Source organism: Schistocerca serialis, chromosome 2, assembly GCF_023864345.2.
Source record: "Schistocerca serialis cubense isolate TAMUIC-IGC-003099 chromosome 2, iqSchSeri2.2, whole genome shotgun sequence".
Classification (NCBI taxonomy): domain Eukaryota; kingdom Metazoa; phylum Arthropoda; class Insecta; order Orthoptera; family Acrididae; genus Schistocerca; species Schistocerca serialis.
Genome location: NC_064639.1, coordinates 369,928,081 through 369,951,274, shown reverse-complemented (window position 1 = coordinate 369,951,274; position 23,194 = coordinate 369,928,081). Strand labels below are relative to the sequence as shown.

The 23,194-nt window shown below is 41.1% G+C and overlaps 1 protein-coding gene across 2 annotated transcripts in view; it reads right to left on the bottom strand.

The window, feature by feature from the left end:
- LOC126455553 (cubilin-like) overlaps window positions 1-23,194 on the bottom strand; it is a 686,613-nt gene that overhangs the window by 4,912 nt on the left and 658,507 nt on the right. Inside the window, exon 12 of one of the 2 annotated variants that reach the window (XM_050091307.1) lies at window positions 14,622-14,881. In XM_050091307.1, the coding sequence (XP_049947264.1) occupies window positions 14,622-14,881 (260 nt within the window). Of the gene's footprint in view, window positions 1-14,621; window positions 14,882-23,194 lie in introns of those variants that run through there. The other variant, XM_050091309.1, reaches the window with a different exon arrangement.

Below are 23,194 nucleotides of genomic sequence, written 5' to 3'. Positions count from 1 at the left end.
AGAAATCCAAGCCATCATCAATGCAAAGCGGGATGCTTACCTATCCCTTGCTCAAGATCCATCCTGCGCAGAAACGAAAGCACACTTTCTAGAACTCAAGCAGAAATGTCAAAGTGAAATACGAGTAATCAAGAACAAATGGTGGCAACAGAAAGCCACAGAACTCCAAAATCTTTCTGATGCAAGGAACCTGCGTGGCTTTTATGCTGGTATTAAAGAGCTGTATGGACCTATCCGCTCATCATCAGGAGCACTTAAAGCTGCTGACAACTCCACCATTCTTACTGAAAGTCAGGACATCTTAAATCGTTGGAAAGAGCACTTCAGCTCACTGTTAAATAGCCCTTCTACTGCCGCTGGAGATTTTCTCAAAAATGTCCCACAGCACCCTCCAAAACCCTGTCTGGCTGATCCTCCAACTTTTCAAGAATTTTGCAAGGCACTCAAGAGTGTGAAACCTGGGAAGGCTCCTGGACCTGACAGCATCCCGATGGAGCTTATTGAGGGTGGCGGCTTGCCTCTAAAAACTAGACTCTTCTCACTTATTATATTAATGTGGGAAACCCGCAAGGTACCAGCTGACTTGAAGAACTCCACAATTGTCACCATCTTCAAAAAGGGCGACAAAAGCGTCTGTGGTAACTACCGGGGAATATCTCTACTCTCTGTCACTGGAAAAATTTTCGCAAGAATCCTTTTAAATCGCCTCCAGACACTTTCAGAGACTATACTACCTGAGTCTCAATACGGGTTTCGACCTTCAAGAGGGACAATTGACATGATCTTCTGTGCACGACAACTACAGGAGAAGTGCAGAGAACAGCAAAAGCCTTTACTACTTGTTTTCTACGATCTAGAAAAGGCCTTTGATACAGTTCCCAGAGAAGCCATGTGGATGGTCTTAAAACGCTTCGGCTGCCCTGAACATTTTGTTGACCTGATTGAAGCTCTCCACGTTGATATGACTGGACAGGTCCTCTGCCAGAATGAAATGACTGGTGAATTCCCAATAACAAGTGGGCTTAAACAAGGATGCGTTCTTGCACCTACATTATTTGCATTGTATCTGGCAGCTATGCTTTACGAGACAACCGTAAACAATGCAGGAATAGAACTAAAGTACAGGTTTGATGGAGGATTATTCAACCAGTCCAGACTCCATTCAAAAAGGTTCACCAGTACCACTCGTGTGACAGAGCTGCAGTATGCTGATGACAATGCCTCTCCAGCTCATTCACCTGCAGAGTTGCAGCTGTCAGTTGATTCCTTCAGCAGGGCGTACGAACGATTTGGTCTCTCCATCAATATTTCAAAGACAAAGGTGATGGCGCAGCCAACTCCTGGCTCCTCCGTTCCTGACTTCAGCATATCCATCTATGATACACTCCTGGAACAAGTGGACCATTTCCTCTACCTGGGAAGCATACTGTCATCCAACTGCTCATCTGGAAAAGAAGTGGAGAATAGAATACGTGCTGCACATGTAGCATTTGGTCGTCTTACAAAGCGTGTCTTCCTGAATAAAGACCTAACACTGTACACCAAACTGATGGTGTACAAAGCTGTAGTCATTTCCACCCTGCTATATGGTTGCGAAACCTGGACGTTGTATCGCTGCGATCTGAAGAAACTAGAACGCTTCAACCAACAGAAGCTAAGATATATCATGAACCTAAAATGGGATGACTTCATATCCAACACGGCTGTTCTAGAGAGAGCAAAAATGCATAGCATGGAAGCTCTTATCATTGGGCATCAACTCAGATGGGTCGAACATGTCCAGCGGATGAAAAATGACAGACTTCCACGCCAAATGCTGTACAGCGAAGTGAGCACAGGTAAAAGGCCACGAGGTGCCCCTCTCAAACGTTATAAGGATCAGTACAAGAAAAATCTGAAAAACTTGAACATCGATCCGAGTAACTGGTCCACAATAGCAGAAGACCGAAGTCGCTGGCGTTCAGTTACCTCAAATGCTCTTCAAAACTTTGAGCTGGAACGTCGAAGAATGGAGAATGACAAACGCCAGAGACGTAAACTCCTCCAGGCTCAGCCACGTCCTCCACCTTCCATCAGCTGTAATGTCTGTGGCCGCCTGTTCCACGCTAGGATTGGATTGCTAAGCCATCAACGACACTTCCACGCCTGAACCGTGACAAAGGAAATCTCAGGAGAGAAATGAAAACTCGGATACGAGTATCAGCCGACGACGACGACAGGTTGATATGATCCCCATGCATAACCCACAAGTTGCCAGCATTACTGGATACGCGGATAATGTGTCAGAACTCCAACCATCTACTGGCAGTTGGGAAGTGGAGTATACTAATTGCACAAAACGTAAAGTGACGACCTGACGTGAAGGCTTTCAGAGTACTTGAATTGTAGCCTCCTGTTTTCGACAAGTAGGATGTAATAAACACTGACAAACAAGCAACAGGTAGAGGATGTGGAAGTATATTGCAGAGATGAATGTGAGTGGAGAATGCAACGAACTCTCTGGTGCAATCAGGAGCTTAAACAACAAACTTATTAAAAAATTATAGGAAATGTTGGTAATGGAGATACACTTAGAAGATGCGCACTGTGTCATAAGTAGAGTCCAATCTGAATACTGGGAGAAGGTAAGGTACAGAACTTCATCTTTGTCTTGTCCATCACCTTATGGGAAGATGTATGTTGGTGTGCTGAGGAAAGAGGGAGCATACCGCTGGAACAGAGTTCTAATGGAACAGGAGTCTGAGAAGACGCTAGCCGATACAAGCGTTCACACGTTAGACGCCGCCAACACAATGTATGGGATGAAGGGCCTCCTACCCGCAATTTAACATCGAAGACATAGACTGCCGCTGCAGATAACCATCCGACTCCTTTGTAGACGACTTAAAGACATGTCCTAAGCCTTATTTAAGCATAGATATTGTATTACGAGAAACAAATTCTGGTATCAGTTTTCTTTTACCTTTCGTCTCCAGTGCAGACAATCTTGATTCAAAATGGACTATTTAACCCTTCATTTGGCAATATTGCCATCTGGCAACGTAAAAACTGCACACTGTTTTCTGCAATACGTTTCAAATTTTGGTCTGGATGGGCAGTGGTGCTTGTAAGAAACATTTAATGTCTAATTTACAACGATATTCTGTCCTCTCTGGTGAAAAGTTTCTCAATAGTGTACTTCTTTAGCAGGCACTGTGCAAGGTTATGTGAGCATCAGTTACCAGCGGAGCATTTTCTTTTGATTTTATGGTGCTCTTTTTCTTCAATAACACAAACTTCTTATGAACGGGAAGAGGAAGTCATAAGGATAAGTTGTTATACAAATGTGTTAGAGAATTCTTGCGTGTGACATTGCAAATAGAATGATATCCTGTCGGAAGAGGAATTCTGACTGTGGCTGTTGGATGGACAATAAGTCTAGAAGAAGAAGAAAACATTAGCTCCTGTGCCAGAAAATTATGTTTGATTGACATTGATATACACGAGAGGGAAGATGTATGCATAGGCTTCGATTGTTAAGTGTGGAAAATGTGTTATTGTTCGATGCTTTGTACCAAAAAGAAATTCTTTTTAGACGTTTCACATGAAATACTGCAAAATTCAATCATTTTTACAGCCATTGGAACATCATTGTAGTATTTAAGTTTTAAAACCCATGCACCTTTCCAAGGTAATGATATCAAATAGTAAAGTACTGTATTTTTAAATTTGTATAAATTTTTTTTTACCTCAGCACATACATCTAATTTAAGTAACATAATTTATCTCCTCACGCTATTTGTGTATGCCAAATAAAGGATTAACAGACCAGTTTTTGACACACAATTATAGTGACATGAAAATAGTTTAAAATCAATTCGTCCAATAGAAAATAGTACAGCCTGGGAATGAAATCTTAGAACTACTTGATGTGTTGTTGTATTTAACCCTCTATGGCCGAGCTCAACAGATTTCTAATACGTACCACCGAAACACTGTTGCAAATTTATAGCAACAAGCACTCCATCGCGGTTGTCACGCATCTGAGATCTGTAATGATTCAGATGACGTGCATAGGAAATGACGCTGTGCTGTGAGAATGTATTGAACCACGTGCACTGTTGCGTCTTGGGAGTTCCGTATAGTGCGGACGCATTTATTTCAACGGTTGATATTTATTATTAATCATATTAAGAACGTAAGTGAACTTCTACAACATACAAGGGACCTTCGGGTATAGGAAATCCAGTTGGTAGTGAGACTTCTCAGGTTTGTAATATACCTCAAGGGCGTCCACCCATAAAACTTTTAAAGCGCACTAGCCAGAACATTCCAGGAAAACGGCTTGTAAATTTTACGCGCATCTCATTTAACGGTCAAATTTTGCGCTTTGGCAGCACAGCGAAATGGCTGCGCCTTTAGCGGACTCGCTTGGCACGTAGAAGACCCAGGTTCAGTTCTAACTTTGGGTAGCTTTTTACTTTTTTATTGTTTTAAAAAGACAGCAACTTTTAAATAAAGTTAATATCCTATAATATTATCAGTTAAACCACAAAGAGTTTTACTTTATTTATGAAGTGACTGTTACAACTAGTCAATACAAACTGTGAATTACAATTAATATTTGTAGATTTCTAGAATGCTGGGTTAATGACAGGAATCATATCGTGTTAAACACCCATAGTGGCGAAATTCAGTTCTTTTTATGTAACTTAAGAAGGTCCGTTTATATTTTTGGATATCTAGTTGGGATCTTCAGCTCGGAGTAGTCTGCGAACCCCCGACTTGATACATATTCTTCTTATCTGTCGAATTACTTAATTTTCACTAAAAACTAGGACTGAGCAACTTCTGTCATTTAAGGCTTTTACTGCGTTTTTATATACAACATATATTAAATGATAAGTATCTTGTTACAGGGGACATTCTGGGTGACGAATAACAAGCGGTTTTTCGATACATACATATATACATTATTGATATAAACTTCTGGTCACTGGTATTCCTCGACAGCGAGGCTGGCGCAGAAGACTCTTTGCCGCCTTTCGCTACTTTGCCCGCCAAGACTCCAAGTGCGTCTTCAACTCTCTTGGAAAGCTACGGAGACCAGGCCGAATATCTCATGCAAATAATAAAACACACGAAACAGGACTTGTACCCTGATAAAACGTCTTACATAATTATTAAATGTTTATATTCCGAACGATTATTCTGGATAACAAAAGATGTATATAATTCTATTAATAAAGCTTGTTCGTTTGTATTCAACATTGATACAAGATTTCACGTCTACTCAACGAAATTATTTTATTTCCAAACGTTGGCTAAAAAAAGCCGGAAAATCTCGTACGCCCACAAACTGGTGATCAGTTTGGGGTATCAGAAGCCTTTCTGAAGTAATCCAAACAGAAGAAAATTGGAGTATTTCATGTTAGCATGGAGGCCATGTTAAAAATGTACATGCTACAGTCTAACTAAAGTTTTTTAGTGACCTATGACAGGACAACACATAACAGAATTTCGCAATTCTGGCTGATTTCTACATCAAACTAATTTCTATGTTCATTTAAAAAAGTTTAATAATTTCAAATGCATTTTAATGGAGGTAAGTTAGAGCCTTAATTACTTTATCATTGAAATGTTGTTGGAAATTTGACGATACTGTAAGCTGTAGCGAAAAAAAAGGGCTCTGAGCACTATGGCACTTAACTGCTGAGGTCATCAGTCCCCTAGAACTTAGAACAACTTAAACCTAACAAACCTAAGGACATCACACCCATCCATGCCCGAGGCAGGATTCGAACCGGCGACAGTAGCGGTCGCGCGGTTCCAGCGCCTAGAACCGCTCGGCCACTCCGGCCGGCGTTTTCCAAAAGATCTTTTAAGAAAGGTTATTCCTGTAAACAATCGTCCTTCATGAATTGTGTAAGACGTCAAAATATTTTGTGGGCTCAGTTCTGTATGGTAATTATCATTCTGGTACTTCTACGTAAAATACGAAATTGATAAATAAAGACGATATTGCAAAAAAATTAATGCAAATAAAATCCTAACCTAAATTTTGTTACAGTGTTAATTAAAGCTTTAAAAAAATGCCTTTCAGATTAACCAACGTTTTAAAAAGAAAATCTTAGCTGTCATTCACATTTTATGTTAATTAGCTATAAGAGTCATTTTGTAAGTGAAATATAGCTCTTAATGATTTAACTGATAATATTTACGTCATTAACTTTATCGAAAAGTTGTTCTAATTTTGAAACAATTAAAAAACAAAACAAAAGTTTCCCGAAGGTAAGATCGAACCTGGATAGCCCGCTGGCAAGCGAGACAGCTAAAGATACTATAGCGTGTAATTTTACCAGACATGAGCTACTGGTAAGACTTTAGACACATTTTTCTCTGAATCTTCTGCCTAGTGTGGTTTACAGCTTTTATAGTTGGACACCCATGAGGTATACTATTAACCTGCGAAGTCTCATCTCGAACCAAATTTCCGATAGGCCACACTCTTTCTGGAAAAGCCCTGCCTCATGTATTTGTCTGTTTGCGAAAAGCAACAGGTAACTTTGGCCTCCGAGTTAAAAAAAAACAACAGTAAATGAATACGCGCAAAAATATAAAAGAGAAGTAGTAACGTCTTCGAAATCCAGGAAGCTTACGAGCACGTTCTTGTTTTTAAATCTTACAAACTTTTCGGCATACGCCTTTTCAAGAAAACTTGTTTCTGTAGATAACTAAACCTATAGACTTGTATGGATAGGAGAGGAATGTACTCGCTCATGTAATAGGCAGAGCAGACGAAAAGACTGCGGTTGTCTGATTACCTCCTCCTGTGGAAGTGATCGTGATTTTTATGCGCCTAAAATAAGGGTGATACAGTTAATAATACTGCTTCCGTACGCGGGGGTTGTAAAGGGTGACACAGAAATCGGGGACATTTCCACAATCCAATAAAACTGTAAGTGACGAAGGAAAGAAATTGCATTCATAGTAATTGAAACCATACAACTTCGCCATTTACGAAAGATTGATGTCATTTGTCATTTTTTTTAATTAGTCCTTTAGAAAGTGTCGTTCTGTACGAATACATTCTAAAATCTGCTGCCGGCCGCGGTGGTCTAGCGGTTCTGGCGCTGCAGTCCGGAACCGTGGGACTGCTACGGTCGCAGGTTCGAATCCTGCCTCGGGCATGGGTGTGTGTGATGTCCTTAGGTTAGTTAGGTTTAAGTAGTTCTAAGTTCTAGGGGACTTATGACCTAAGATGTTGAGTCCCATAGTGCTCAGAACCATTTTGAAATCTGCTGTTAAGATTCGTCATTGACCGCTGCAACATCTCAGTTGGGATACTGTGAATTGTATTCCGAGTTCTCTGTTTTAACTCATCCAGCGATCGTGAGATCACACGGTTGTCAAACCGTTCTCGCAAATATGCCACTGACCGCAGTGCAGTGTGTGATGTCGCTCCGTCTGGTTGAAACCTGGCTTTTTGAACGTTTGGAAAGTTGTTTAATGCAGGTGTAACGAAAGTTCGTAACATCTCCACGTAACGATCGGCATCGATAGTTATTGTGTTGCGCTGTTCATTTGCAGAAAAATACGATCCGATAATCCCATGTGATGAAACACCACACCATACTGTCACTTTACTAGCGTGTAAATGGTGCTCATGAACATCATTAGGATTTGTGTTTGCTCAGTAACGGTAGATGTGTTTATTTACACAACCTGTAAGATGAAAATGTGCCTTATCTGACATCCCAAAATTGTTTAGAAATTCATCGTCATTGTTTATTTTTGTTGCCATTTGCTGACAGGATCCTAATCGTAACCGGTAATCGTTGTTCTTCAATGTTCGCTAGTTTTTAAGTATGAAATTTTAAATCAAGATGAAGAATTCTATGAACACTCTCCTGGGACTCCCCTCTGCTGCTAGCTTACGAGTTGAAAGCCGTGGGCTCCGTAAGACAGACTCGCGTACAACATCAGTGTTCACTGGAGAACGCTCACTTCTTGGTCGTCCTGTTGGTTTCTTCTTGAGGCCAGATCCAGTCTCTTCAAAGTTATTAATCCAACATTACATCACGTGTTTCTACGGAACGCCATCATGATGCCAAAAATTACAAAAACGTCGAAACTCCCTCTGAACGGCTACCAAACTATCAGTGTTTTTATAAAACATTTTTTTGGCCAACGCACGCTGTTTTCTGTTCCACTGTTCCATGATTACTGAAATGGTTGACTGTTTACTCGCCAACTGTCACGAACCCTCAGTGCTGCCACCTGCCCATGGCTGCAACTACTCACTTCAAACATTCCCGTTCTTCTATGTCACACTTTCTACAACAGCAGATTTCAAAAGACACCAATGCGTAAGTGCTTTCTTCAATTTTCAGAGTCGCGTGTTTCATCAAGACAAAGTTGGAGAAGCGCCCTTCATAGGGTGTCATGAAGGAATAGCGTGAACGCTCACCGCCGTGTGATTTATCTGTTAGACGTGTCTGACGTGAGGTCAGCACGTAGTGCGTGTGTCCGGCTTACTATGGAGGCCCGGAAATTGGAACAGCAATTCCTGACTGCGGAAGAAGTGTCAGGAAATGAAATCGGTGTCCGAATGTCTTATTGTCTGGCGGACACAGCAGATTACGTGAGCGCGGAATAAACGATTTCGAGAAGATCGGTTGCCACTGAAAGACAGCAGTCGACCAGGACAAGCTCATCGACTCATTTCTGCGGTGGATGCTGCTGTCAGAACTGTGGAAGACATTAGGACATATCGGGCATCTGTTAGGGTACCGCTACCACCGTGACACAGCACTTAGGTTCCCCACAACCTGACAACGGACCAGAAGCGGATCAGAATGTCGACATCACCACAGCTCCTGGAACGGTATCGTGATGAAAACTTTTCCTGTTCCATATTAGCACGAGAGATGATATGGTGTCATCAATTTGAGCAGGAGAGCGAGCATCAGAGCCAACAATTGAAGCACCCGCAAAATCCAAACCCATGCACACCAACACAAGGAAAGTCACGATGACCTTTTCTTTGACTGCAAGGGCCTGATGCTCTTTTGCTTTCTGGAACACGACGCCGCAATTAACGCATAGCAGTAGGAGACGTGGGGAGGGAGGGGGGGACCGACAATTTGCAGAAGCTGAAACGTGTCATCAATTGCAAACGCCCAGAAATGCTGACGGACTTCATTCAGGGAATACCCGCCCACGTGTTGTTAAAGTTGTTTCGACTACGTTGCAGAAGTTTCTCTGGGAAGGCCTTACACATCTTCTAAACAGTTCTGATTTCTCCCAAGTGATTTACATATTTTTGGAACCGTGACGAAAGACGTTCGTGGCGTAGATCTGCTTCGGAGAAAAAGATGACCGCCTGTGTACAATCACAGTTACGTAGGCAACAGCAAACATTATTAAATGTCGGAAATGACCGTCTTGTCTCATAGTGGGATAAATGTATTAATAGTTTCGACGATTACTTGTTTCCCCCTATCCCGTTTTTTTTTTTTTTTTTTTTTTTGAGGCCCTTATACAGATCCTAACTAACGTGATTACTTTTCGTAAATAAACAGTGTTGGCAGAGTGAGTATATTAATATATCTCAAGCGGAATATGTACAGGCAACTTGTATCATCACTTTTAACACAATGAACTCAGAAATGTATAGTAAGCCATAGAAGTTATGAAAGCGGATATATGTTTGAGTGTTCCAAATATTCTCCTAAATGACTACATCGATTTCAACAAACTTGAAACACTTAATGGTTGCTGTCTGGAAAGAACGAATGAGGGAGTAAGGACCACCTCCCTATCAAATGGTTGATGTTGTGGGCGCAAATAGCCGGACTAAATACATCCAGTATTCGAGACTGAGAGTACTTAGTGACTTGCAACAGAATTTTACACGTAATTTCAAATCCCCAAGTATTATTTCTCGCTGGAATCCAACGCGATATGATGAAAGGAAGAAAAAAGAAAAAAAAGATTATCGCTATCGCTGTGCAGTGAAATTGTGCCGCATCATGCATGACATTTTAATTTACTGCTTCATTATTACTATCTCTCTTCACAGTATAATTCGCGGGCATTACCCACTGGATGTACCTGCAAAATTATATGACTGTACAACACATTGTTCAGGAGATATGACGCCATAAACACATATATGTTTAAAAACGAAATTTCAGGCTGAAATATGTGTACGAATGATGAGTGAAATGAATTATATGTTATGTGTGACAAGTGTGAATATGGGCAAAGCCAGGGGTAAAAAGCTCCTCCTAAACCCATCGATAGATTTCAACCAAACTTGGTACACATATTACGATGTGGAAATACACATGAGTACTGTCGGTGTAAGAAACATCAACCTCCTACTGGGGTGGGGAGGGAAGGGAGTCGAGGAAATGGACAGACTGGGGGAGGGGGGAAGGAGAAAGAGGGCGGAGGAGATGAGAGATGGGTAGAGAGAAATTGTCAGAAAAGGTGTACGAGTAGAAGGAGCAGGAGGCTGAGAGGAAGAGGGGTTAAGAGGAGATGGATGGAGGGATGAGGAGTGAAAAGATGGGTCAGAAGAGGAGGAAGGAGGAAATGGACAGAGGGAAGAAAGAGGAGTACAGAATGAAATGTTGGAGGAAATGAGTAGAAAGTTGGGAGGAGGAATTGGGCAGCGAAAGAGGAGGTGATGGAGAGGAAGGAGAATAAGGAGGACGGAGAGAAGGGGAAGGAAAAGATGAACAGAGAGAGGGTGGTGGAAGAGGTGTATGGAGAGACGGGGAAAGAGGTACAGGGGAGCAGGAAATGGACAAAGAGAAGAAACGGATAGAGACTGGAGATTGGAGGAGATGGACAGAGAGAAGTAGTAGGAGACTGACAGAAAGAGGGCCTAAGAGGAGATGGATAGAGGGATGAGGAAGGAGAAAATGGAGCGGGAGAAGAGGAAGGAGGAGATTGACTAATAAGGGATTTGAATAAATACATACCTTTACAAAAACGGGGAGAAGAACCTGTGCATTGCTCTGAGAGCAATGGAGAGAAGCACATCGGGGGTATTAGGAGAGATATGAAAACAAGGACATTAGTCTTGGATGAAGACGCAGTCACTACTATAATTATATTGAAGTAAATGCTGTATGCAAGATACAACAAATGACCGAGATAAAGACGTCCTGTTATATGATGATTAGATAAAGTTAACAAAGGTGCATCTTTACATCTGCTACATCTAAGTTCTTTGACCACAGCCCACATGTTTCTATGTATACATAGTGTAATTCACGAGTGCACATCATAATAGTGTAATATGAAGCCATACTTGGTAAAACTGAAATATGGACGTGAAAATGACCATAAGTGTGTAACTGATAGCCACCACAGCATAACTGTAATAATGTTGCATCATCTTTATGTAAGTACAGATATATTTTCGTCAAATTCTGCCTTACCTATTTTTTGTATTTATACAGTGATCTCCAAAAGGACAAACATATACATGAATGTATAAACACCTGAAGATGGGCGCAAGCCCAAAACCGGTCGTGTGAAAATAAATAACCTTTTATTGTGACTGGTAGCAGATAATTTTCTACACCTCGTAAAGGTGCAGAAGCTATAAGAGAGTGTGTTGCTGGCTACAGTCACTAATAGATAGGTTCAATAGGAGGACTTGATCCAGCATAGGGTGTCAAATAAGATTATGAGTGAAATGATCAGTTTCACTATGTGCCAAGAACAGATGGAAATATGATACTGTTGCCTGTTCACGTAGATGGAGAACATTCCCTAAAAGTGGTTTATTGCACTTAAACAATTCCCATAAAATACCATTATCACAGTAAGGCAGTGTTGACCATTTCCTGAGAGTGACCCATGTCTGGGAAACTCCACAACGCAATAATTGATGAATCATAAAAATGAGTAATAACATAATCGTTTTCAGAATGTGCCACTCATTATTACCGTTGAACTACATTGGTCACTGTTTATCGAATTTTTGTTTTAATCCTAAAACTGAAGAGGAGTCCAGTACGTACTATGTGTTACGTGACTAGAGTACCTCCTTGTGTCAAAGGTGAAAATTTAGTGATATGTAGTTTCTATGCAATGTAATTTAGTACATTTGGTAACCTAGCTGAAGGTGTTTCATGTGACGTTACAGCAGCAGTTGAGGAGCCATACTGCTAACACTGAATTATGTCTGAGTTTCATTTAGTGTTCAGAGAGTAAAAAAACGATTTCCGTCATTTCAAACCGTTTGCAGTTGTGTGAATGTAAGGTTTTGTGCACCATATCATAGTAAATTAGAATTAATTAGCAACGGAAAATTTGAAGCTTTTTATGTGAATGAGCCTGGCACCCAGCGGCGATTTTGTAAACCGCTACCCGGGAAGCCGGGCGTACGCAACTGCAAAACATCGTAATGAAACTGCAGCTGTATTTGCTGTACAGCTAAACCGGCCGATCAGAGCTGAAAATGACAAATCATTAGACCAATACCATCGAATCCCTCGCAAAATGAGAGTTGCGTTATGAGTAGACGTATTAGGCACAAGTTTTCGCTTCCTCAAATCAAGGTAAAGAAGAGAAGCCGAAAAGAGGAGATGACAAATAATGACAAATAATTTCGTATTACTCAGTCAAACATATCTTCTAAAGAGAAGGAAAGAAAATAAAAGTAGCGACAGAACCCAAAATTAAAAATAATTGGAGAAAGTTCTCTAAAGAAAGAAGCGCAACGTGTTAGGGAGAATGATGAGGAAGTAAATGTGAAAAACTGCTGCAATTTGAAAATGCTGTTTGAAAATCCTCTGCAATTGCGGCCCGAAATATCGAAGAAGAAGAGAACGAATCTATTATTTGCTCAGAAAAAATTCTGGTATTCTGAGGATACGGTTCACTACTGCTTATCCAAAGGGTGATGGTACTAGGAAAGATCAAATTGTGAAGGGAATGTCTCGTTGATTTCGGAGAAATACTAGTGTATATTCTTATCTTCATAGTGAGTGAACTGCACTCATTACGAGTATAAGTATTTTGTTTTTGATTTATTTCCTTCCAATTGCTGTATTAAAAATTGACAGTAATTTTTGACATTGTTGACTGATAAATAGAGAAATGTTTGCAAAAATTTTGACTTCGACATTTTTCGAATTAGCCGAAGTATCACCAAAAATCACTTAGGTGCGTATTATTACCGTCCGTTACACTATATTCCTTTTCATAATAACGATGGCGATTTTGTAAATTTCAGATCTACACTGTTGTTTACGTAAGTACTGAACTATTTGCCTACCCTAACTGGGGTGTCTAAAAGGACTTTTCACAACTTTGAACATTCATGCACAGTTATTTACACAGCTCAAACTCCTGGTCTTGGCGTAATTGTGTAGGATTCACGTAGTATGCTAGTACCAATCACACCACGAGAAGCAACAGTTCTAGCAAATATGACTGCTTCCACTCGTCACGGGCGTGCTAGCTGTGAGTTTCGACTTGAAGAATCAAAATCAAAGATAGCTATATAACTACTATTCGGACCGAGTAGCGTGAAGATCCTTCCAGTAGGCTAACAATTTGAGAATAGCATAACGTTTTGGTTTAAAGTGGGTGGTGGTGGGAGGAGAGTCTTCAGCAAGTCATAAAAATCCTCATATCGCCAGCATGTATTTGACAATGTCGTAGAACAAGTGAGTTAAAACCTTGTTAACAGTCCTACGAAAACGATGCGCTTCTTTTTTGTATTATGAACATCGCAAGCCGCACAAATTACCAACGATACTAGGAATGAAAGACAGTTATATGGCTGCAGGAAGCGACTTTTGTGGGGAAACATTATATCGATTGAACAGAAGTTTAATTTAATTTGGAAAAATTATCTTTGGTGATGGGTGATTTTTCATTTAATTGGTGAAGTTAACAAATACCACTACGGGATTCTGGGAAATGAAAATCCACGACAAACTTTGGAGCACGTTTGTGATAGCCTAAAATTCTATTTTGCACAGAACAAGAGCAAAATTTACTGCCATTTCGTTTTCCAAGAGCAAATAACCAACGAAATAATTCTCTGAAAAATGTTTCAATTTTTCTTATCGGTGTGTCTGAGCAAGAACGCAAAGTACATTTCATGCAGGACGGCGCACTACCGCCCTATCTTTCCAGGTAAATGGATGGATCGAGGTGCACTGATCACATGGCTTCCACGATGGCTGGATTTGATACGTCTTGACTTTTGTTTGTAGGGATTCATCAAGTATACGGTGGTTGTAGCACGCTTACCGACTTCTCTAGCAGATCGCAGAGCACGAATCTGTGCAGCTATTGAACAAATTATACCTAAGGTGCTACAACGAGCCCGGCAATAAACTGACTTTAGATGGGATGTGTGACACATAACAACTGGAAATAACATTGCATTTGGTTAGCTAAAAGGTGAAATAAAACTTCATGCGCTTTTCTGAAACAAAATTACACCAAAACCAGGTCTATAAGCCATGTGACTAACACTACATCAGTTTTCAAAGTTGTGAAATTGTTTTCAGAGATACCCTATATTTAAAAAAAAGGTCGTGCTACAATTACAAAGAGCGAATTGTTGGCACTACTGCTCTATCAAGGGTTGGCAGACCTACCGGAGGCCCTCGCTGCGGCGGCCTCCTGGTCTTGCTCCCTCCTGGCGGGCCGGCTGTCGGTTCCGGGGCCGAAGAAACGGAAGCTGGCGTTGAATCCCGTCGCGTCCAGGCGACCGTTGGAGCGGAACGTCAGCCGAAAGTACTTGCCGTCCGAGACGGCGTCGAACCCTCGCCTCTGGCCGCAGAAGCGCGGGAACTTGCGGTCGCGGCCCATGTAGTTGGACAGCTCAACGTAGTCGCTGGCCGACACCGCTTCACATCTGTTGGATGGAGAGGGTTTTAAGATTGTACCTACGACTGCAAACAAAGCACCAAGAACACACATTCTAAACAAAATTCTGGAGTCCCTGTTTGTAACGAAACATATGCGATATGTGTACTAACGAAAGCATTGTACTAATGAACAACTACAGACATTTCAAATATAATAAAATCACAAAGGTTCTACTTACAACAGATCATTGGATTAGATGGAATTTCTGTCTGATTGTGCAGCGAATTTGCAGCTCAGTTAGTCCTACTTTTAACAGAAGACAATACACGTTTCAGCCGAGAGTCGCAGTTACTTTACGTACTATTTTGAGAGTACGGCAGAAACAGCTAAGGCAGTATATTGTCAATATTTGAGAATCTTCAAAAGCGTTTTTTACTAAAGAAGGTCTTGCGAATTAGCGGGAACCGCAGTAAGCCTCTTGGAGGCGCTTTAGCTGTTTTGTATTCTGTATTGGGAACAGTACCGCTTTCGCACCGTTACAGGTGCACCCCCAAGTGAGGCAGTGATAGCCTTCAACGAATCGGGAAACTACGATGTTCCATAGCTCAGCTGTCGACGATAAATTTGGCATTAAGCACCAGTAGGTAGTCGGCCACTGTGATCGAGTGGTTCTAGGCGCTTCAGTCTGGAACTGCGCTGCTGCTACGGTCGCAGGTCGCAGGTTCGAATCCTGCCTCGGGCATGGATGTGTGTGATGTTCTTAGGTTAGTTAGGATTACGTAGTTCTAAGTCTAGGGGAGTGATGACCTCAGATGTTAAGTCCCATAGTGCTTAGAGCCATTTGAACCATTTTGAACCAGTAGGTAAATGACAAATTGGAGACATGGGGTGATAAGACAAATAAGCAAAGGTGAAAATGGCGACAGTCTTTGGTAAGCCAGTGCTACTGACTGGTAGTTGATGGTGTTCTTCTAGAAACTCATATTGGCAATCCCGGGACGGATGTTTGTCAATATGAGCTTCTTACAGAAATCACCATTTTTCTATCAGCAGCAATGGCATAACAAGCTGTCACCGTTTCCACAGTTGCTTAATGGTCTAATCACGCCATATGTTTGACAATCAGCCACTGGTGCTCAATGCCAAATTTACCGTTGACAAAATCCTATAATCTATTACCATTTTCGATTTACAATTAAACTACGGGATTTCGCAGCTTTCCGGTTGGTTGAGCGATATATTGTTTCATCTGAGGATGTACCTGTAACGGTGGGAAACCGTTAAGGATGTATCTGTAACGGTGTGAAACCGTTAGTGTTCCCAATAAAGGACCACAAAACAGCTAAACCGGTTCAAGAGTCTTCATTCATCGTGAATCCCATTAAATCATAAGACCTTTGAAGTTTATTAAATATTAACAACACTTTTTTTAAATTTTGCTTTGAGGTTACCAGTTTCGATACAACCTCAGGCCACCCTCTGGCTCTCAATGGCAACGCTCGCTTCCCAAGTAAGTGTCAGTTGCTGAGTTGTGTGTCTGACATACGTACTCTGGAAGCGAGCGTGTCGTTTGCTTGCCAGGGAGTGGCCTGAGGATGCTACCGTACATCGAAACCGGTAGCCTGTAGGCAAAATAAAATTTGGGGCTCTAGACGAAAACATATTTTTTGGGACTGTGGTGGTCGCTGTTCTGTCAGATAGTATGTCGGAAATATGTACCTACTTTTAACCATAATGTACCGTAGATCCCTTGAACAAAAATCGTGTCCAGTTGGAAGGAAGCACAGGTCACACTTGCCTACAAGGAGGACAGCAGAATTGATTCACAAAACTGCGTTCCGGTGTTCTCAACATACATTTCTTGTTGAATCCTGAAATATATTCTGAGTTCAGAAGTAATGACGTTTCTAGAACAGGAGAAGTTCCTCCATGCGAAGCCGCATTAACTCCGAAAAACACTGATTATTTGAAACGTAACTCGCAGTTAATTCTCATGATATCCTGAAAGTCACGTATCAAGACAGTTAGGTACATGTAGTACCTTTCGAGATTCAATAAGCACTTAATTGAATACCACATCTACATTTGTTATAGAAATTGGAATCGTATGGGGTATCAAGCGAAACTTGTGACTTTATTGAGGTTGTCTTGATATGGAGAACACAGCAGATTATCTAGGATGGAGAGTCATCTATAACAGAATTAAGTTCAGTGTGATGGGACCCCTACTGTGTGTATTCTATATTAATGGCCTACCAGACCATATTAATAGTAATTATAGACTTTTCGCAGATGCTGCGGTAGTAAGTACCGCCGGAAAAAAATACTGCAAAGATATTCACTAGGTTCTTAATAAGATTTAAAGTTGATGTGTACATTGGTAACTTGGTTTATACGTTTAGAAACGTCAGATTTTGTACTTCACAAAACGAAAAAGTAAGTAAAATGAATTGCAACCCTTAGCTCGATCAGAAAGACAAACAAGAAAGAGACCCAATAAAATAGTAGTAATAATTATTTTAAAACAAAAATAAATTTTTAATATACTACATTTTTAAATCGGACCCAAAGGTATCCTGTCTCCATACAAATTGATAACCCCCATTCATGTAGCCCTGAAAATCTGTGTTTGTGAATTTTCAATAGCTCTGAAGATACTAGTAAGATTTAAAGTGAAAAACATGGGGAGCATACAAAAGATAACTCTTAAGAGATCAGCTATTCATGCATCAGACATCAAGTAGTGTAACAATAAGTTCGTGGACTATTCACGCATCAATTATGTATTGCACGTGCCACACGACTGCGTTTTAAATCTTCCAAATACTTTCACAGCAGCTGAAAATTCATAATTAAAATTTTTCACGATACGTGTGTGGGATAATATATCTAAGTGTGACTGGAAAAAATTATTTTATACGTTTTAGAGTCAACTGAAAACATGGTATACTAAAAATGTGTTTTTATTCAAATAGTTATTTTTAATTATGTGCTGGATGATGAAATCTGTTCGATTTCTTTGATTCCCTGAAAACACCATATTCCAGTTTGTCGCACTGAAGATTGCGTGGCCGCCTACACCTAAAGAACCATCAACGGCTTGAATTGTGTCTTAGTATTTAGCGCGTTTAGGTGGCAGTGAAACATACGTAGTACCCATACGGCACTTGACATACGTGTCGTCCAAGTACCTCAGACAGCAGGTGAGCGACAAGTGTTCGCTTGCGGCGAAACGGCCCAATTCAGAGCCTGACTAAACCAATAGCCACATCCGACTTCCCTAACACCCCCGACTTTGCAGGTAAACCTCACAGCTTAACTTGCCTGTGGGAGAAATATATGTCGAAGATTATGAAATGTATTCGCAAATTGCGAATACTGTACCACATATAGTTCTATGGTTTACTGTAGACACAAGGAAATTTGTGCCGGACCACGACTCCATTGTGAATTACAACTTATCACTAGTACTCGCCTTAAAACTTCGGCTATCTGTGTACGCCTCCTCTAACGATCCGAACTTCCATCTATCATAACGTCTACGTCCCATAGCTCTTGCACACCGTTCATATGATTTCTCCATGGGAGAATATTTTTCTCGTTAATTTGCCTTGGTTTTGCATGAAATACACTTAGTGCAGCGTCTGTATTTGACAGAGTCCATATAGCTCGATTCAAATGTCCTTCAGACATGCACGCATTTGTAAACAGTACAGGTGATGCAATATTGTAATCGCAATTTGCGAATACACTTCATAATTTAAAACAGCTGTAGATCGTCAGCAGTGTGTATATGTAGGGCACGTGCATCGATCTATACGGACACTGTCAACAGACACTGCACTAACTGTAACTACTCGTATATGTCTGGAGTTATTTAGCTACAGACTAATGCAGCAAGAAATTTCACTTCACGGTAGGATATTGAGCTGCTGGCTAGCATACGTTTAGTCAGAACACCCATACAGCTCGTATGGTAAGAGCTAGTTTATCTGTATTTTCCTGTGTTTGCTGCAGATCTGAAGATGGTCGTTGATCACCGAAACCAGTAGTCTTAAGAGCTAACAAGTTTGCGATCATAAAAAAAATGAAAATTATTTTACACTTTCTGCATCACTGTTACATTCGCTACCATGTCGAAGCTTGTGCAAATAGGGGCTCTCGTACCTGTCTAGAATCTATAACATAAAAGACAACTATTTTTTTCTGTAAGCTGTGCCTCTCAGGCTTCTTAGTACCGTCGACGTAGGCAACTGCGTTTCCACTCTTCCTCAGCTATTCTCTGGAACGTGTACGTTCCTAAAAAAATGGGATCACTGCGAACAGTTGGGTAATGTAAAATGGTTATTACAGAATTGCGCCTGGCGCACGACTCTGCAATTATCACCTCAAACAATCGATCAGTGATCATGAAACTTGGTGCTTGGCCTCCTCTACATAGACATTGGATGACTTGGCTGAGAACTTAGTTCTGGAAGTCTGCATTTGCCTTTTAGGCCTAAACACCAATTGGTCGTCATTCTGAAACTACCTGCACTGCAATGATCGTTCATAACAATAATACGGGTGTGAGGCGAAATTTGGTAGCCCAAAGAAGCAGCATGTGATGTGTGTCCTGTACACAGCAAGCTGCGACCTAGTCGTGGAGTAAAAGCGTTGATTTGTGGGAGCTTCCCACGACGTTATTTCTTTACAGGCTCCCGTAAACTTGTCAAGAGATAATTAGATTAATTATATTACGCATCCCTGCTGCTAACTGCGTAAATCTTTAGGATCTCATCGGCAAAGTTCGACGGACATTCAGAGACGATTATTTTAATCTCTCGTTGTATACATTCATGATACCTTCGTGCCCACGCTAGGTATCACACCGCGGGCAACTGACGTTCTTCGGAAGATGCCTACACTGTCATCTCAGCACCGCAAGTGTTATACTACGGTTTGTTTTGACAGTTCAGAGCGTACATTAGTTTCAGTCGAATAGCGGTATAAAGATACATAGGATTAACAATGAACTGATTCAGACACAAAAGCAATTTGGTAACGCTAGTATACTGAAACACAATATACGAGGGTTATTCGGAAAGTAAGGAACGATAGGTCGCGAAATGGAAAATGCAGTGAAAATCTGATGAAGCTGTGTCTAGTACGCCCGTCGATAGCGTCATGTCGCTCTTTTCAGTTCTGAGCTCACAGTGAGAACGTAAAGATGGTTAGAAATTAGCGTCTCCCACCAAGTATGAGGGCCTGGTGAAAGATTTTGCCTGAAGCTATACAATCCACATAACACAACTATCATGCGGTTCGTTCTACACGACAATCCTCGGCCGCACTCTGCAGGGGCAATGAAGATGCTCCTGCAGTGTTTTCGATGAGAAGTGTTTGATCACCCACAATACAGCCTGTAATTGGCTACCCCTGAGGTTCATCTCCGTACAAATGAACCGCTGGCTATGAAGACAATATTTTGACACAGACAACGAGCTGCGGTCCAGAACAGAAAATTGTCGTAAAGCACTGGCGGCTGTCCTCTATAACGAGGGAATTGAAAAGTGGGTACAACGCTACTACAGATGTCTAAGTCTGATCGGCGACTGTGTAGAGAAGTGGCTGGAAAGTGTAGCTAACCGTTGCAAACCAAACAATTGTGATTCTCACTGTGGTTTCCATTTCGCGACCTATCGTTCCTCACTTTCCGAATAGCCCTCGTACATAGAGGTACTACGCTACAGAAGACCTATTGATAATTCAATCACAAATAATAAATCGCCTTTGGTGCCTATTTTGGAATATTCCTATTCAATCCATATTAATGTCTATGTATCTAAATTAACGATAAAATGTAATTTTATATCCTTAAAAATTGTTTCCAAAACTGCAGATAGAGAATTGAATATTTGAGAAGGTCTCTAGTTACCATCTTCACATAACATTAGAACATTAGAAACACATTTGGGTATTACAACCATAGTTGCGGTTACACCAATATTCAGATATACGTACATAGGAAGTACATAGTGACATACATTTATAGGCTGAGCTCTCCATATACTGCTGAGTAATACGTAGCAATATAGTAATTTAATAGTGTTTCGCCTTCCCCTGTTATTCTAATTACCAAGAGCTACATCGGCATGCGGGCATTGTTGACGATCTCGTGTGGTTTTTTATATGTTGGTGTGTCGTTGGATGTTAACAAGGTTTGGAGGTTGCTTGGGAACATATAAGTAAGAACACGAAGATAACTTGCAAGTACGTTTATGTGTTAGGTGTTCCTAGGATATTGTAGGAATATATGCAAACACGTAGTTGGGTAGCACTTAGGTTGAGCCGACAGAGGTGTTCGTTGAACTTCCAGTGATTACATTTCGTCTGTGCTATAACTGTCCTGAAGCTTGTTGATATTTGTGTATTATTATACCATGGTAATCGTGGAATCAAGTGATGAGTTAGTGCGTCGTCACTCCCTTGGGTTTTAGTAGTCCTCAACCATTCTTCTTGCCAGTCTGGCGACAACTGGTTTTAGACCACGGGTATCACATCTGTGAGACAGAGTTTATTATGTTCCATAACTCCGTGTAGTGATACTGGCTTTGCTAGGACATCTAATTGTTCATTTTCTCGTATCCCAGAGTGACTTTCCATCCGTGTCATCACTATTCTGCTATACTGCCTCTACAGCCGAAACAATTATGAGGTTGCCACAATTATCATGATGGTTTCTAATTGGTTATAGAGCTGACATACTATGAGAGATTATGACTATCGTGTCTACTGTGGTCATCTGTGCGAATATCAGGCCTTCCAAGACAGCTGGGCTGTCATAGTACTGAAGTGTTGAACTGTGGATCCATCTTGTACAGGCCTTGTCGTTTGTTTCAGGTTGCCCAATAAGCACTATTAGCCCCGTCACTAGGAACATCTTTGTATATCACGCACGCAGCGTGAGAGTGAGACAAGAATTCCATTGCCGTTGCGTTAGCTGCGTACTGGTTTTAACACGTTAAACTGGTCCTGGCATCAGTTTGTTAAAGTTGATGTTCCGCATGGTCTGTTGTAATGTGGTGGAAGAGGACTTTACCACGCTTGGTGCCTTAATGCATATATCTCCATATATTCAGCTACAACGGGTGAAAGTTGCTTATTTAGCAGTATTTGTCGCACACACAGAACCATGTTTTTCATCAAGGGGGCCATATTCGTCGAAACAGAGCCACATTAGGAATTTCTTCGTGAGAAATGTTTGTTGCAGCTGTAACGGTGATTCATTCGCTTCAACCAGCAGTGCATTGGTTGAAGTTGACATGAACGCCCGGACTTTGTGCTGCAAAGTGTCGTGTCTTTGGAGCGTGCTGTCTGGTACTGATCCGGAGTACATGTGTCCGCAATCAAAGTGTGTTCTTAGCAGGGGCCGATATTAAATCATCGCTGACAGCCGATCGGAGCCCCACTATACTCCACTCGTAGATATGATAAGACTGTCTGCTTATTTCGGATATAATGATCCCATCTTAGTTTATCATCGATAATCATCCTAAGATATTGTGTTGCTTCCGCAACTGGAAAACTATGTTGTCCTAATTACACTGTTTGCGGAAGTGATATACTGTGGCAAGTAATGATCATTAGAGTAGATTTGCCATCACAGATTTCGAAGCACGTTTCTATACACTACTCATGTAGTGTAAGGCACCATTTGGTAACACAAAATTTTCCGAATCTAGTATATCTACTAGCATTTTTCCCACTGCGTTTGCATTCCTGCAGCCCCATAGTGTATGGAGGTCGTTCAAGTCACCTAATACCAGAAGAGGTTTCCGATGGAGTCAAACATTGTTGTTAACTGTTGTCTGGAAAGCCTGTCGTTAGAAGCTTTGTATGTTAAGTGCAAATCCAGATGGAGATCCTTGATCCTCAGTCGAATACCCAACATTTGATTGTATCTTGCTAAGTGTCAGTACTGTTAATGTGTTGTTTATTGTTGTGGTCTTCAGTCCTGAGACTTCATGCTACTCTATCCTGTGCAAGCTTCTTCATCTCCCAGTACTTACTGCAACCTACATCCTTCTGAATCTGCTTAGTATATTCATCTCTTGGTCTCCCTGTACAATTTCTACCCTCCACGCTGCCCTCCAGTGCTAAATTTGCTGCCACAGAACATGCCCTACCAACCGGTCCCTTCTTCTTGTCAAGTTGTGCCACAAACTCCTCCCTAATTCTATTTAATACGTCCTCAATAGTTATGTGATCTACCCATCTAATCTTCAGCATTCTTCTGTAGCACCACATTTCGAAAGCTTCTATTCTCTTCTTGTCGGAACTATTTATCGTCCATGTTACCCTTCCATACATGGCTACA